This window comes from Vicugna pacos, chromosome 5 (genome assembly GCF_048564905.1).
Source record: "Vicugna pacos chromosome 5, VicPac4, whole genome shotgun sequence".
NCBI lineage: Eukaryota > Metazoa > Chordata > Mammalia > Artiodactyla > Camelidae > Vicugna > Vicugna pacos.
In genome coordinates, this window is record NC_132991.1 from 46,466,539 (window position 1) to 46,483,949 (window position 17,411).

The 17,411-nt window shown below is 32.5% G+C and overlaps 1 protein-coding gene across 2 annotated transcripts in view; it reads left to right on the forward strand.

The window, feature by feature from the left end:
- SCRN3 (secernin 3) overlaps window positions 1–17,411 on the forward strand; it is a 29,766-nt gene that overhangs the window by 6,753 nt on the left and 5,602 nt on the right. For both annotated transcript variants that reach the window (XM_006204874.4, XM_072961188.1), the window contains 3 exons: window positions 576–788; window positions 15,225–15,387; window positions 16,297–16,477. In XM_006204874.4, coding sequence (XP_006204936.1) covers window positions 576–788; window positions 15,225–15,387; window positions 16,297–16,477 — 557 coding nt within the window. The remainder of the gene's footprint in view (window positions 1–575; window positions 789–15,224; window positions 15,388–16,296; window positions 16,478–17,411) is intronic.

A 17,411-nucleotide genomic window follows, 5' to 3' on the forward strand; every position in this document is an offset into this window, starting at 1 on the left:
CCATACGACGGAGTACTACTCAGCAATAAAAAGGAATGAAAAACTGTTGATACATACAATAACCTAGATTCATCTTTGGAGAATCAAACTGAGTAAAAAAAAGCCAACAGGTTATATATTGTATGATTTCATTTATATAATATTCTTGGAATGACAATTATAGAAGTGGATAACAGATAGTTGCCTGAGGTTAATGAGGGAGTAGGCATGGGAGATGAGTGTGGCTGTGAAAGGGCAACATGAGTGATCTTTGTGATATTCTGTATCTTGACTATATGAGTACCAGAATTTTGGTTGTGGTATTATACAAGACATTACCATTGGGAGAGACAGTATAAAGGTATATCGGATCTCTCTATTACTTCTTACAGCTGCATGTGAATCTATAGTTACCTCAAAGTAAAAAGCTTAATTTAAAAAAAGTAATTCACTTATCTTTTTGGGTTTGTAGTAGATGCACGTGGTACAACATGTAGAAGTCTATATTTACGTTGAAATATTGATAAAGGATCATAATGTATAGATAGGTACATTAAATGTGAATTTTCTTTTCCTTTCCCTTCTTTTTTGAATAGAGGGAGTTCGTAATATTTCTAATCAGCTTTCTATAACGACCAAGATTGATCAGGAACACCCAGATGTGAGAAACTATGCTAAGCAGAAAGGTTGGTGGGATGGTAAAAAGGAGTTTGATTTTGCTGCAGCATATTCTTACCTTGACACAGCCAAGATGATGATTTCACCAGGCAGATACTGTGAAGGCTACAAGCTTCTGAATAAACACAAAGGTAATTTTATCATTGAAATAATACAGAATGAAAGATTGTATTTTGTGTAGATATAATGTGGGTATGATAAAATCTCACTTTTTGAGGAATTACTTTAAGTAAAGATACAATTTTATTAAAACTGAAAACATTGTGATATTGTAAGCTGTTTTTTGAGATGAGTAAAGTGCTGTATAATTGTGAGAGAGTAATGATTCTTTTTGATGGACAGGTTCAGATTTATAATCCTCAGACCCTTTCTTTAGTTCTTACTAGCATTCTGAAAACCAAATTGGGATTACTTTTCCTCTCAGAGTTCATTGGAACATGGAGACAATCGTCTTTTGACTATTGCTGCTGCTTCTTTCATTTATCTTTTGATAGTACCCTTGTTGGTTATTTTCTAACCAAAGAAGTTATATCTGGAACTGATCAAGAAGACAAACTGAGCAGATGTAAGAATTCCCCCTTTCCACTCCTAAACTCTAGAAATGTTGAATAAAGTATTTAAACATTAAGGACATGTATAGCTAGGTTCAAACACAAGAAGAGAAAATCACTAGGTACCAAAAATAGAGAACCCATAGTGTCAGCAAGATTAGAGATGTCTCTTCCTCATGCAGTCCTCCTCTTCTTTGTGTCAAAGGGAGGACTGTGGACCAGATATATGCCTTAGAGGCTAGTTTTAACATCCATGAGGATGTAGGTGCCTAGGTGAAAGACCTATTTGGGGATAAGGAACTGGACCACTTACCAGATTACTATTCTGCTCCTTGCTCAGAGTCCTATCCTGGATTTGAGCTGTCTGCTGTCCCAGGTATTGGTCAGTATACTCTCTTGTGAGAGACTGAACTCTGAGCTACATATATTTTGTAGGCTCAGCTGGGGCTACCTGTGCTGTGCTGAGAAACAAACTGGTTGGGAACAAGTAAGCCATATGGAATCCCAACATATCTGTGTCTCTATACCCACTATGTGAATATTTAATATGACAGGTATTCAGATTTTACTCTAATCTCCCATCTAGATGAGAAATCTGCTATAATGAATCTGCATGTTACTGCCACTGAAAATACTTAAGTTACATCGACATTCAGATGAAAGGATGTAGTTTCTACATTTGCTTCGGACAGTTTCTATTGCTGTGTCCTCAAATTCACTGATCATTTTGTCTGTAGTATCTAATATGCTGTTAATCTCATCTAGTGATATTTTCATTTCAGATGTTATGTTTTTCATCTCTATATGTTCCACTTGGTTCTTATTCTAAATAATATCATGGATTGTTTAGAAGTGTGTTATTAATTTCCAAATATCTGGGAGTTTCCTAGATATCTTATTATTTTTTATTTCTAATTCAAAATCATTAAACTCAGATTACATACTCTTTAGGATTTCAGTCCTTTTAAATTTGCTGAGACTTATTTTATGGTTTAGCATATGGTCTATTTTGATGTACAAAATATACATCTTGGAATTGTCAGGTGTAGTATTTTTATAAATATCAGTTAGATCAATTAGGTCAAGATGGTTATTGCGATCATCTGTGTCTTTAGTGATTTTTTTTCTTGTTGTGTATATTACTTTGAGAAGAGTGCAAAAATCTCCAATTATGTTTATGGAATTGTGTGTTTCTTCCTTTAATTCTCTCAGTTTTTGCTTAATGTATTTTAAAGCTCTGTTATTATGTATATACACATTTATAATTGTTTTTTCTTTCTGGTGAATTGGCCCTTTTACCTTCATGAAATGTTATTTCTCACTGTTAATACTCTGTCTTGAAGTCAATTTTAGCCTAGTCTTCCTCTGCTTTTGTTTACATGACATATATTCACCTATCCATCTGCTTTCAAACTATCTGTATCTTTATATTTAAAGCACATTTCTTGCAAAAAAAATATAGTTTTATCTTTTAAAAATCCATTCTGATAAGTTTTGCCTTATAATTAGAATCTATAGTTCATTAGCATTTCATGTAGAGTGGTTCTGGTTCCAGATAAGTGGTATAAATACACTCCACCCTATCTCTCTTTCTGACTGTAACCAAATACCTGGGGGCAGCTTTCTGAGGATTCTTAAATGTAAAAAGGAGCAGGCAATATGAGAAAGAAACTAGAACTCAACAAGTATGAATTGATCCAGCAGTGAGTTTTATGGTTTTTTCCTTCCATTATCACCTTGCCTGGTTTCAAGTAGTACGAATCCTGAAATTATGACAGTGTAGAGAGAAAGTAAACCCAAAGTCTCATAACATAATGTTATAATCCAAATGATACAATCCAAGATTACCCAATATGTGAAAACCACGAAAATCTCATCAACTTGGAAGGGAAGAGGCAATCAACAGATACCAACCACAAGATGATACAGATGTTGGGATTATCAGATGAAGACTTACAGCTGCTACTTTAAGTGTGACTATTCCTGATATGAATGGAAGGGTAAAACATCTTGACAGAGAAACAGAAGCTATAAAAAAGAACTAAGTGGAAATTTTACAATTGAAAAACACAGTAACTGGAGTAAAGAATTCATTTGATGGGCTCAATAGCAGAATGGCTATGACAGAGGAAAGAGAGACCTTAAAAATAAATCTGCAGAAATTATCCAGTGTGAACAACAGAGAGAAAAAAGATTAAAACAAACAGAACAGAGCCTTAGGGATTGTGGGATAATACCTAGACATCTAGTATTTGTATCATTAGAGTCTCAGGAGAGAAGTGTATGATGTGGAAAAGTTTTGTAATAAATAATGGCTGAAAACTTCTCAATATGGCAAAAGCCTTAAGTTTAGAGAGTCAGGGTAGTGAGCAAACCTCAAACATTATAGACTCAAAGAAATTTATGACTAAGTGCACAAACTGCTGAAAACCAAAGACAAAAATAAAAAATCTTAAAAGTGGCTAAAGAAAAACACATTATATATAGGTAAAAAATGATTTCTGAGAGTTTTTCATTATAAACTATCGATGTGTAAAGGCAGTGAAACAACATTTGTAAAGCTCTGAAAGAAAAAATCTGTCAAGCCAGAATTCTATATTCAGCTAAAATATTCTTCAGAAATGAAGGGGAGGTAAAAACATCCTGACATCTAGGAAAACTAAGAGACTTTGTTGCCAGTAGCCCTGCTCTAAATGAAGTGCTAAAGGGAGTTTTTTAGATAAAAGAGAAGTAATACTACAGGGAAACAAGGAAATTCAGCAGTGAAGGAGGAGCCACAGAAATGGTAAATATAATACTGTTTCCCTTCTTAAGACCTTAAAATATGTCTGACAGTTATAAGCTAAAATTATATCCCTATAATGCAGTGATAATCACACTATCAAGAGGGGAGTGCATATGGTGGTCAGATTTCTGCATCGTACTTGAAGTTGTAAAATATTGGTTCTTGTAAATAGAAAATATAGTTATATATATTGTAACCCTAGAGCAACTATTTAAAAAGCTACACAATAAGAAATAGAAAAAACCCAACACACAAATTAAAATGGAATACTAAGAAAATATTAAAAAAGAAGGCAGGAAAGGGGAAATTTTGTTCCAAGTTTATAATTATCTGAGGGAGGGCTGGTCTGATAGGAGCTTACTCAGCCTAAATGAAAGCAGAACTCCTTCCCATGTTATTTAATATTCTATGATGTTATTTTACTTATAAAAATAAATATATTCAGATCATTCAAAGTTCAGAGATACAGAAGGGTATACAGTGAAGTTGCTCCCTTTTACCCTATCCTTGGATATTCAGTTCTTCTTCCTAAGGGCAATTTCTTATATATTCTTTCAGGGATGATGTATGCCTAATGAAACACATATTCTTTGTTCTCTTTTGTTACAGAAACAGTAGCATGCCATACACAACTTTCTGCATATAACTTTTCTTTGGTTAGCAATATATAATGTAGATCATTCTATTTTAATATATACAGAAACTTTTCATTTTTTTTAGCAGATGCATAGTATTCTATTATTTTGGTATCTTATTTATTTCCATATGGCTGTATCTTATGATTATATAGTAAAGATTGATTGTATGAATCATTACTTAGTTGACAAATTCCCTGTTATTTAGGCTATTTTTAGTTTTTCATTACAGAAAATTACACAACATGCGTATAGCTTACTTATTTTCACATCCATGATTATTTTCCTAGAATAACTTTCTAGATAGAAGTAGAATGTGGAGGTCAAAGCATGTGAATGTTTTAAGGCTTCTGAAAGACGCTGCCAAAATGACCACTAGAAAAGTTGCATCAATTTAAATTTCTACCAGCAATATCTGAGTGCTGATTTTCTAAGATATTTACTAAAATGGGATATTATTTTTGTTCACCTTGAGAAATTTTGGAGGCAAAAATGGCATGTTGGTATTTTAAATTATATTTCTCTTATTAATGAGATTAGACATATTTTTATATTTATTGAAAATTTATGATTTTAAAATAAATTGCCTATTTATTAATGTATTTTTCCCATTTTTATACTTGGTTACTACTAACCCTTAAAAATAACTTGTACCTTTGTCTGTTTGCCTCCAAATAATTCCAGAAAAATAACTTTTATTTACAAGCTTATTGATTGGAAGATAACTTTTAAAAGGGTCATTTCACTAATAAAAATATGTGGCTGATATATCCTCCTTCACTTAAAGGATAAAATGGTCTTAAATCAATCAGAAATTGACTACTAAGAGATAGAGCAGTCAATGATTGAAATTTGCTTCTCAGGTGTTCATTAAACAAATTAATTATATTTATGACAAAAAAGTTTGTGACAATGTTTTCAGAATGCCTTAACATCATTGTTTTCGAAGTATTTAATAGCTTATATTTTAATTTCCAGGAGAAGGTCATATCATTTGAAAAGTTTTCTATAAAATTTCTTAATGTTAGTTTGTCATTTTTTAAGTAGGTTATTTAAATGACCTTTTTTCAGGTAGATAGACATGCAGAAAATGCTAAAATATGTTATTCTAAGGATTTTGATTTTAGATTTATTATGATTGTAAAAGTAGAGACAGAATACTGGTTGCAGCAACACCAACTCCCATTTATTTAAAAAGTAGATAAATGCAGACACTGTGCTAAGTGATTACATTATTTCCTTTAAGCAACATGTGAAGTATGCATTCATTTTATAAACGAGGAAACTGTGCTCTTCAATTATCACCTTATGAAATTGAAAAAAATAGACTCTTATTTGTCTTTGTATTTCTCTCAGCACCTAATGCAGTGTCTTGCACTTGTAAGTGTGTGCTTAGTATGTTTTTGATCAAATTAACAAAGAATTGTTAGTTGAATTAAATTGTAATTTGCAGGTAGTTTAACAAACATCATTGTTGTATCTTTTTTTTTTCCTGGCAATAAACCTAAAGGCTCAGGACATCAAATTAGCAGGTGTTCTTAAAAAATGAAGAATAGCAACACATAATTAAGGTGGAGAGGAAAATGTCAAGAATCATAAACTTTAGGGTGATTGGACAAAAGGAAGAAAAAGTAGGTAGAAATAATTATAAATTAATTAGCCACTGCATCATAATAATTAGTTCTATTATATTTAACTACAGAATAACTGAATTATAGGTTTGAAATGCATATATGATTATAGTAATAGATGCATCTGACATGAAACTTATTTTTCCCCCAAGTATAAAGCACAGTGCATCCAGCTTTCTGTGCTTTCCCAAAGAATAAATGTCTTCGCAGTACTTTTATAGAAAATTGTCCACTACTACATTATGTCTAATTTTTCCTATGATTTTTCTAGATGGAACAGCCTATCTATCTTCTTTCCAACTATTCCTATTTGATAGCTATTAACTGTGTTGTATGTACACCCAAATTGTATCTATATTCACTCATGTATTTTAAATAACTAGTTTAAATTGCAGTGAAATTGTACCCCATGTTTTGCATTCATTTTACTGAACCCTACCACTGCAGTCTCAGTACTTATTCAATGCTTGCTAGTGGATTACTTACAGCTATCCTACTCAAGTGATCATGTAAATCCTTGTTTCATTTTGAGAATTGTAGGCTTTGAATATAGAAAACATTTTCATGATACCTCTGTTATCGCAGTGTTACGGTTCTGACACTGTTTTCATTAAAATTTGCCATTTATAGGAATTTATATTTGAATTATTCTAAAATCTCACTAGGTGTGGAAGCTGTGTGTCTGATAGGTAGGTATGGATAGCTTTTGCTTTATTGTTTAGTTTTAATTTTAAGGGCTATTTGGGGGTATATCCTCTTTTTTCTTGCTGCATTTTCCCAAAAATAGCAGAAAGATATTTCTCCCATAACAAGTTATCTATACACTATTTTTCTTGAATTTGAAGTTATGGCTATATTATGGAGAAACTGAAAATTTGCTATTAACGCAAAACACTAGGTAGCATAAAACATAACATAAAACAAACTTACATGATTAACTGAGGGTGGAACATTAGATTGTTTTATATGGAAATCAATTTTATTTTAATTTGAAATGTCACAAAATCACAGTTTGGGTGCAGGCTTGATGTATGGTTTTTTCTTTTAATTATTCCCATATATCATGGGAATTAGGGGGAAATTCTTGCTTTTCATGCTTTCTTTGTTAGTATTTTCATTTTTTTCCCTTTACTGTCATTGTAGTTGGGTTTGGGGAGAGAGAAAACAAATACCTGTGCTCAGCCAACTGTTTTAAATGGAAGTTATTTCTTTCTTTAGAAATAATTTTAATGAAATAATCAAACATTTCCATATAAAGTATCTGAAAATATATTATCTGATGGCAGGGAACTATATGTTTTGTGTTTTTTAAACTGTACTTGTTACATTATGGGTCTACCACATTCATTACCATTATTAAGAAATTGATACTATTTGAGGGTAAAAAGAGACTGATGTATTTAATAAATGGGAGGCATAAAAGTGGAGTGGTTAAAAGCACAAAGCTGGACGTCTGCTTCTGGTTAACAAGGAGTAGCTAGTATTAGACTAACCTCCCCCCAAGAATAAAAAGCTGGAAAAAAAAAAAGCTGGAAGAATAAAATTCACTGTTTGAAGACATGGGTGAACTCCCAAAACAGGACCTGAGAGGCCTAGATCCAGGAGATTGAGAAAAGACTGTCTACATTCTGAGAAGAGCCTGACCTTCTATGTTGCAGTTTCTCCTTAAAGCAGTTGTTGTCTTCTAAGCAGCTTCTTTTAAAAAATTTTTTTTAATTGAAGTATAATCAGTTTACAATGTTGTGTCAATTTCTGGTGTACAGCACAATGCTTCAGTCATACATGAATATACATATATTTGTTTTCAGATTCTTTTTCACTGTAAGCTACTGCAAGATATTGAATATAGTTTCCTGTGCTATACAGTATAAACTTGTTTACCTATTTTGTATGTACAAGTCAATATCTATAAATCTCGAACTCCCAGTTTATCCGTCCCCTCACCCTTCCCCCCGATAACCATAAATTTGTTTTCTATGTCTGTGAGTCTGTTTCTGTTTTGTAAATAATTTTGTTTGTCTTTTTTTTTTAGATTTCTCATATGAGTGATATTGTATGGTATTTTTCTTTCTTTTTCTGGCTTAATTCACTTAGAACGACATTCCCCAGGGCCATCCATGTTGCTGCAAATGGCATTATTTCATCGTTTTTTATGGCTGAGTAGTATTCCATTGTATAAATATACCACAACTTCTTTATCCAGTCATCTGTCAGTGAACATTTAGGTGGCTTCTGTGTCTTGGCTATTGTAAATAGTGCTGCTGTGAACATTGGAGTGCATGTATCTTTTTTGGATTAGATTTTCCTTTGGATATGTGCCAAAGAGTTGTATTACTGGATCATATGGTAAGTCTACTTTTAGTCTTTTGAGGCATTTCCATTCTGTTTTCCATACTGAAATCAAGAGAAAGCAGACAGTGGAAACTGACCCACTGGGTTTCTACAAATTAGCTACAAATTGGATACAGACTTAAAAATTAGTGTGTTTTATATGTTCAAGAAAATTAGATGAAAAGTTGGAGAACTTCACCAGAAAACTGAGATCGATAAAAGAGAACCAAATGGAAATAATAGAACTGTAAATTTATAAAAACTGAAATTATGAGTTCAGTAGAGTAGTTTAACAACAGATTAGATATAGCAGAAGAAAAAAATAGATAAATTGGAAGATCACTAGAAAATTTCCTGATTGAAACAGAGATAAAAATTCAGAAAATATAGACAAGAGTGTGACAGCCATATAGGACTCATTGAAAGGTTCTCATATATATGTGATTGGAGTTCTAGCAGGAAAGAAGAGAGAGAATATGGAGAGGCAAAAGCAAGATTTGAGAAGATACTGGCCAAGAATTTTCCCAAACTAATAAAAGGCATCAAGCCACAGCTTCAAGAAGCTCTAAAAATCCCAAGAATAAATAAAAAGAAACCAAACCTGAGCACATCATAGTAAGATTGTTAAAGGGGGAAAATAAACAGAAAATGAAATCTTAAAAGCAGTCAGAGAGAAACTATGTTATCTTCAAAGGAGCAAATATAAGACTGACTTAACTTTTCAACAGAAGGGAAAGAATCTAGAAGACTGTAAAATGACACCTTCAGAGTGATGGAGAAAAATGATGACTACCAATTTAGAACTCCATACCCAGTGAAAATATCCTCCAAAAATGAAATTGAAATAAAATGAAGAGAATTCGTCACTAGCAATTGGCACTAAAAGAAATACTAAGGGTCATTATTCTTCAGGCAGAAAAAAATATTTCAGTTAGAAGCAAGGTAAACAGGAGTGAATGAAGAGAGCAATAGAAACAATAAATACGTGGGTAAAACTAAATGAATATTGTCTATTTAAAATACTAATAATTTTTTGACCGAAGACCTTAGCTGCAGTGCTCAGATTCTGTCGTGCATTGATTTCATGCAGTACAAGGGCTGTGGTTCACCCAGGCTGCTCCTGGCCAGTGACTGAAAATGGTAGGGAGATTAAGGCAGGCCCACTCCTGTGGTCACTGGACTCTTCTGATGCCTGACTTTGAGTCAAGGACTCCCTGAGGGCCTTGCACAGCTTTCTTTAAATGGCGTGGCGATCTGGGTCACTTTTACCCAACAGCTCTTCCCTCTTTACTGAACCCTGGTTTGGACTTCTGTCCCCGTCTGGCTTCCTTCCCGTTTTCTTTCACAGGCTTTTTCCCTCATAAAATCTTTGTACATTTAATCCCATTTTGTGGCATCTACTCCTCAGAAGACCTGCATGAACACAGTAGAATTAAATGTAGGAGAATAGCACAAAAGACAGGAGGCAGTAATTGGAGTTAAAGAATTATAAGGAGGTCCTTGCGTTAACTGATAAGTGGTGAAGAACTAATCTAAGTCAGCCTGTAATAAGTCAAGAGAAACTAATAAAATAATAAAAGAATGTATAAATAATAAGCCAACAGAGGAGAAATAGAATAATAAATGCTTGAAAAATTAAAAAGAGGGCAAGAAAGGAGAAAAGGCAGGAAAGAACTGTTGGCATAAATAGAAAACTAATAATAAAATGACTGATTTTGTCCCATGCTGAATTTTTCTTACTTTTTTTAGCATTGATGTCATGCTTTTAGAAGGGCCGTTTTCACTGTACCAGAAATGGTTTTCTGCATCTTATATTTAAAGTTTTATTTTTTTAATTTAGATTATAATTCTTCTGGAATTATTCTAAAATAAAGTATGAATTGGGACTCTAGCTTTTTTCTCACTTCTCAAATGATTACCCAGTGATCCCAGCACCACTTTTTAAATGAATTACCTTTTCTATACTGATTTGAAATGCCAACCAATTTTATCAAATATTAAATCCCTAAGTAAACCCAAGTATAAATTAGATTATTGTATTTGTCCAGTTTTGTTTAGAACAGCATCAAGGATACAGAATAAGTGTTCAAACCTTGCTTTGTAAGACAAAGGACAATATAAGTGAATTTACAATATTGGGTTTTTTTAATGTACCTCCTCATTATTCTGCTTTTTCAGAATTTTCCTGACATTTCTTGACTGTTCATTTTTCAAGGGGAATTTTACCAGCTTCTCCCATATCATTTTTTCCAGCTTCTTCCAAAAGATGCTTTTTGAGGTTTGACTCGAACTGAATTAAAACTATAGATTATTTTAGGGGGGGAATTGACATCTAATAATGTTGCCTTCCTATTCAAGAATAAGAGATGGTTGTCCCTTTATTGAATGTTTCTTTTGTGTTCCTAAGTACACTTTTATAATTTTATTTATCTGGGTTTTCCACAGTGACATTTTGTTGTTGCTGTTAAATCTTTTGTGAACACAGCTCTGTGCTAGGCATGGGGCCACATAGTGGCAGGCATGATACATGTGACCTTATGGAACATAGTAACTGGCAGAGGGGAGGACACAGGCAAGTAACAAATGATACTGTTCACTATTTGATTGTTTTCCATTTTTTTACCATTGTAAATCATGTTGCAGTGAGCCTCTTATTTATTATGTTTTGTCTGCATTTCAAAATAATTTCTTTAGGATAGATTATATAAGGGAAGTTGAACCTACAAAATTTGCAATCTCAACCTAAACAGGAAAACTATTTGTTGTTCTCTTCTGTAGTGTCTAAACAAATTGTTCCTTAATGAGAACTTTGTTTCAAAATTTCAAATTGTTTTAAATTATTTTTTCATATGTTGATCTTGTATTCTGTGACTTTGGTAAGCTAACTTACTAGTTCTAGGAGGTTTTTAGGGTTTGGGGGGGGTTTGTTTTGGTTTTACTTTTGATTAGACTCCTTGGAATTTTCTACTATAGACTACCATGTCATTTGCAAATAGGGGCAGTTTTAGTTCTTCTGTTCCAATCTGTATGTTTTTTTAATTTCCTCTTCTTGCCTTATTGTGCTGCCTAGGACTTGAGTATTGTATTGAATGAATGGTGAGAGCAGACATCCTTGTCTTGTTCCCAGTCTTAGGGGGAAAGCATTTAGTTGTTTACCATTAACTATATAGTATTAGTTATAGCTTTTTGTATATGTATTGTGTCAAATTTATCAAGTTGAGGTAGTTTTCCTCTATTCCTTGTATGCTAAGTTTTTTTTATCATGAATAAATATTGGGGTTTGTCAAATGCTTTTTCTGTGTCAATTGATATGATTCTCTTTTTCCTTTAGCCTGGTGGTACGGTAGGTTACACTGATCTTCTAATATTAAACAAAGCTTGTATCTTTGGAATAAACCCAGCTTGGTCATTGTATATAATTCTTTTTATATATTGCTGGGTTCTATTGGCTAATATTTTTGTTGAGGGTTTTTGCATCTATATTCAGGAGAGATACTGGTCTGTAGTGTTTTGTTTGTACTGTCTTTGCCTGGTTTTGGTATCAGGGTAATATTTGCCTCATTAAATGAGTCAGGAAGTTTTCCCTCCATTTTATTTTCTAGAAGAGATTGTATAGATTTGGAGTTAATTCTTCCTTAACTGTTTGATAGAATTCTCCAGTGAAACCATCTGGGCCTGAAGATTTCTTTTCTGGGAGTTTTTAAATGACAAAGTCAATTTCTTTGAGAGATATAGGGCTATTCAAATTATCTATTTCATATTGAGTGAGTTTTGGTAATATGTGCTTTTCAAATAATTTCTTCTAAGTTTATAGTTTTTGTGGATAGAATTGTTTGTAGTATTCTCTTATTATGCTTTTAATGTCTGCAGAATCTGTCATGATACCCCTGTTCATTTTTGATGTTGGTAATTTTGTAATTTGTGTCTTCATTCTTTGCTGTGGGTCTATCTAGAGGTTTGCCAGTTTTATTGATCTTTTCAAAGAACTACTTTTTGTTTCATTGACTTTTCTCTGTTGTTTTTCTGCTTTCATTTTTATTGATTTTTAAAAAATTTCTTTGGCCTCAGTATCTTTATTTTTTATTTTATTTTTTCCTTTATTGAAGTATAGTCAGTTTACAATGTTGTGTTAATTTCTGGTGTACAGCATCCATTTCATTCATTTTTGCTCTTATCTTTATAGTTTCCTTCCTGCTTACTTTGGGTTTATTTTGCTCTTCTTTTTCTAGTTTGTTAAGGTGGAAGCCTAGATTACTGATTTCCACTTGACTTTTAAGTTTTTTTCTGAACATTTTGTATTTTTTGCTGGTACTATGGATGGAATATTTTTGTATTATGTTTGTTAATTGGTTGTTTTTGATCTATAAGAAAACTGTTGAGTGTTTTTATTTATTTAATGGGACATCTCACTGATATTCTATTGTTTTTATAGTTTTAAAATCTATTCTCTTGGGTTTTTAGGTAGGTAATTATATACTTGTGATCCTATTTTAATTTTCTAGTGGAATTGTACTTTTGGAAACGTAAGCTTTATGCAAGCATGTAAAATTAGGAGGTCATATAAGAAAATTGGGGAGATGTAGGTACTTTAAAAAGTGACCTCATTTTAGTCACATATCAGCTGGTTAATGAAGAAAAGATCACAGAAAACTGTGATGTATGGTAGGAGGGATGCCCATTTTATCTGAATTTTCAGTCTGATGCCCTAAAGTTACAAGGTTTGCACAGGGAAGTAAAAGAGTCTTAAACACAATCACTGATGAAATGTCTATTTGTAAAATTAGTCCTCATTCAAACACCTTTCCTGACTTAGCACTATCTTTTCTCTTCTTTGCTGTCAGCATTTTTGTTGATGTCTCGATTATTATTAAATACTCAGCAACACAGTACAAATAAAATACAAACTGAAAGTCTTATAAAAGATGCAAGATTTTAAGAAGTCCATGAAATTAACATTGGATAACTAAGTCAATACAAAGTCATTGACAAAAAAGGGCAGAGTTAGACCTGTTGACAACTGAAGAAAAACGGAGGATAACACAACAAAGTGCTTCATAGGAAAATGATTTGAATATTAAAGACTTAAGAGAGGGACTTGATGAAGTCCTCATGTATTTCTACAGACATTATATTTATGATCATGCTGCAATACTCAAAGTCAAATTCTCTTACCATTTTTTTGGAAAAATTACTCTTGATTCATTTTTTGTTCTAAGACAGCATATTAAGACTTTAATCTAAATTTTGTTAACTATAAGCTTATTTAAATTTATTTTTGTATTTTAATTTTATTTTAAAGACCTAATCAGTCCTTTTCCTCCACTATTTGCCATGAAGTTTTGATCCATATTTTAAATGCGTCGCTTTAAGTGGCTATTTTCTGGTACCAATTTTCTTCTTTTAATGAGAATTTCTTACATTTATTCGAAGAAAAGTTTTTAAAACTGTTCTGAAACTCTTCAGAAAAAATCCTTTTTGAATTGTTAACTGTGGTTACCTAAATTGAAATTGGATCAGGGGACTTTCACTTTATAGTCACAGCTATATATCCATGTGTAAATATATCAGTTATCTATCTGTCTGTCTGTTTGTGTATCTTCTCTCTATTGCCTAGGACAGTGCCTGACATTAACAAGTTTTCAATAAATATTTGTTGAATGACTGAGAAGTAAACAGAGAAAATTCCATTCTTGTCTTTAGAGATTTTATAATCTAATGGCACAGATGGGACCATTAAAGACAAAAGATGGACATATTCAGACAAAATTTATGACTGTCAATTCCCCCTTAATCACATTAAAACTCCAAATTAAAACCGACTACTAAGCCTAACTGAAATAACCTTTTCTTCTCCATCCATCTTTTGTCCATAACTATTGGCTTATTTAAATCAGTTTTTGTATTTTAATTTTATTTTAAAGACCTACTCAGTCCTTTTCCTCCACTATTTACCATGAAGTTTTGATCCATATTTTAAATCTGTTGCTTTAAGTAGCTATTTTCTGGTACCAATTTTCTTCTGATAAAGACATTGAAATTTTTAAAGTAGTCCAGCAAAACTATGTGCATACAAATTCCATTAGCCAATTATGTCTTTTGCCTCCTGCATTCCCACTCAGGTTACAATTCATTCTTTCATATAAGAGTATTGATGTCAGGCATGGAAATTATTACAGAAAAAATAATTTGTTACTTTGTAAAGAACATCTTGTATAATATTGGAAACTAAGCACAGTATTCACTTAATATTTGGTTCCCAGAATGGATAGACTCAGTTGATAGTTATAGATATTGTTAGTTAATTGCTAACCACAGACAAAAAAGTTCATAGGGCAGTGAGATTGAATGTATTTTGTATTATTTATTTCTTCTTCTTAGAAATGACAGATTTTACCTGTTATAATAGTTTTGAGACTTTATATATTTTATATTTAAAAAAAATATTCCTTGCAACAGTGGAGTAACTGAATCATAACAGTTATGATGCAAGGTTTATTTATAGTCAATCTTATTTAATTTACACCTAGACCAGTATCTCATATTATGTATTATCAGTAGAGAAAGCAGTTCATAATTGCAGGATACCAGCCTGCAAATACTATGTATTCGATGGTCTTAAAATTTATTTCCCTAGGGAACATAACTTTTAAAACAATGATGGAAATTCTCCGAGATAAACCAAGCGGTATTAATATGGAGGGAGAATTCCTGACCACTGCAAGCATGGTTTCTATTTTACCTCAAGACTCCAACCTTCCTTGCATTCACTTCTTTACAGGGACTCCTGATCCTGAGAGGTAAGTCACAAAATAACTGTATACCAGGCAGGGGGTCAGGGAGTAGGGTAAGTCATTAGTCTGTTGATGATTTTGTCTGGCTAAATTTTTGTTACACAAGTACAAGAATGATTTCTGGATGCATTTTCTATTCAGGTTTTAGTTTGCCATTTCTATGGGTGTATAACTACCACAACTATCCTCATTCTTATGGGATGAAAATGTTCATAGTTTCTGGTATACAGTTATCTTACTCCCTCTTTTCCCAAATACATTTAAAATTTTCAAGAACAGTAGATAGGTTTTATTATGCAGATTTCAGTATTGTAATATTAGATGATTAGTAAGGGTAAAAAGGTTAACTGACCTAGAAAATACATACATGTAAAATTTAAAATATCAATAGTTCAAGTTATATCATAAGTAGGATATAAACAGACTATCTTGATTTAAATCATTAGTATCTCTTTTGCACATTACATTTAGAAATGATCTTATATTCACTACCTCTTAGTGTTATTTAAGATATTTTCAAGAAAATGGAATGAAACTTGTGCACCCCTTATTAATACTGCTGCTTATTTTCGTCCCAAATCCTAATCCTCAACCTATTACATTGAGGATTGTTCTTACTTTCTAGCTGTGTAGTTTGCAGTAGAAAATGATGAATTACAATTTTGTTTGACACTATTTATATGCCAGGCCCTTTGATAGGTTCATGGGAATACAAGGCTAAATAAAGCATAGTCTCCTGCCCCTAAAGGACATCCCAGTGTACCAGGGAATACAAGCATGGATATAACCAGTGTGACAGGAAAAATTAGTTTGTTATAAATTAATAGAAACTAAAGAGAGTCTTAGAAGATTTAGAATAATGCTGAATATTTTTATATCCCCACATACCAACTTAATAAATACTTTTTCTTCTAGATCTGTTTTTAAGCCTTTCATATTTGTGCCGAATATTTCGCAACTCTTGGACACAAGTTCACCCACGTTTGAACTTGAAGATTCAGTTAAAAAGAAGCCACATTTTAACGTTAAGCCTGACAGAAGACACCCACTCTACCAAAAACATCAACAAGCATTGAAAATATTAAATAATAAGGAGGTATGATTAGATTATATTCTTTGCTTTATCATTAAGAATAACTTAAAATACAATTTAGTCCATATTTTGAACTTTGGGCTTTCAACTTTCTTTTCTTTATATAAAAATAAGTTTAAAAATGGTTTAGCTCATACAACTCAATAACAAACAAACAAACAAAAACCCCAAACAAACAACCCAATCAAATGGGCAGAAGACCTAAATAGACATTTCTCCAAAGAAGACATACAGATGGCCAATAGGCACATGGAAAGATGCTCAACATAAATAGTTATTAGAGAAATGCAAATCAAACTACAGTGAGGTACCACCTCACACCAGTCAGAATCACCATCATTAAAAAGTCCCCAAACAATAAATACTGAGGAGAGTGTAGAGAAAAGGGAACCCTCCTACACTGTTGGTGGGAATGTAGTTTGGTGTAATCATTGCAGAAAACGGTATGGGGATTCCTTAAAAAACTAAAAATAGAATTACCATATGATCTAGCAATCCCACTACTGGGCATATATCTGGAGAAAACTCTAATTCAAAAAGATACATGCACCCAGTGTTCACAGCAGCACTATTTACAGTAGCCAAGACACGGAAGCAATCTAAATATCCATCAACAGATGATTGGTGGGGAGGATATACCTCAGTGGTAGAGCACATGCTTAGCATGCACAAGGTCATGGGTTCAATCCCCAGTTCCTCCATTAAAAAAATAATTAAAAAAAAAACTAAACCTAATCACCCCCCCAAACCCCAGATGATTGGATAAAGATGTGGTATATTTTATATATATACACACACACACACAATGGAATACTACTTAGCCACAACAAAGAATGAAATGATGCCTTTTACAGCAATGTGGATAGACCTAGAGAGTACTTTACTAAGTGAAGTAAGTCAGACAGAGAAAAATAAATATCATATGATATCACTTGTA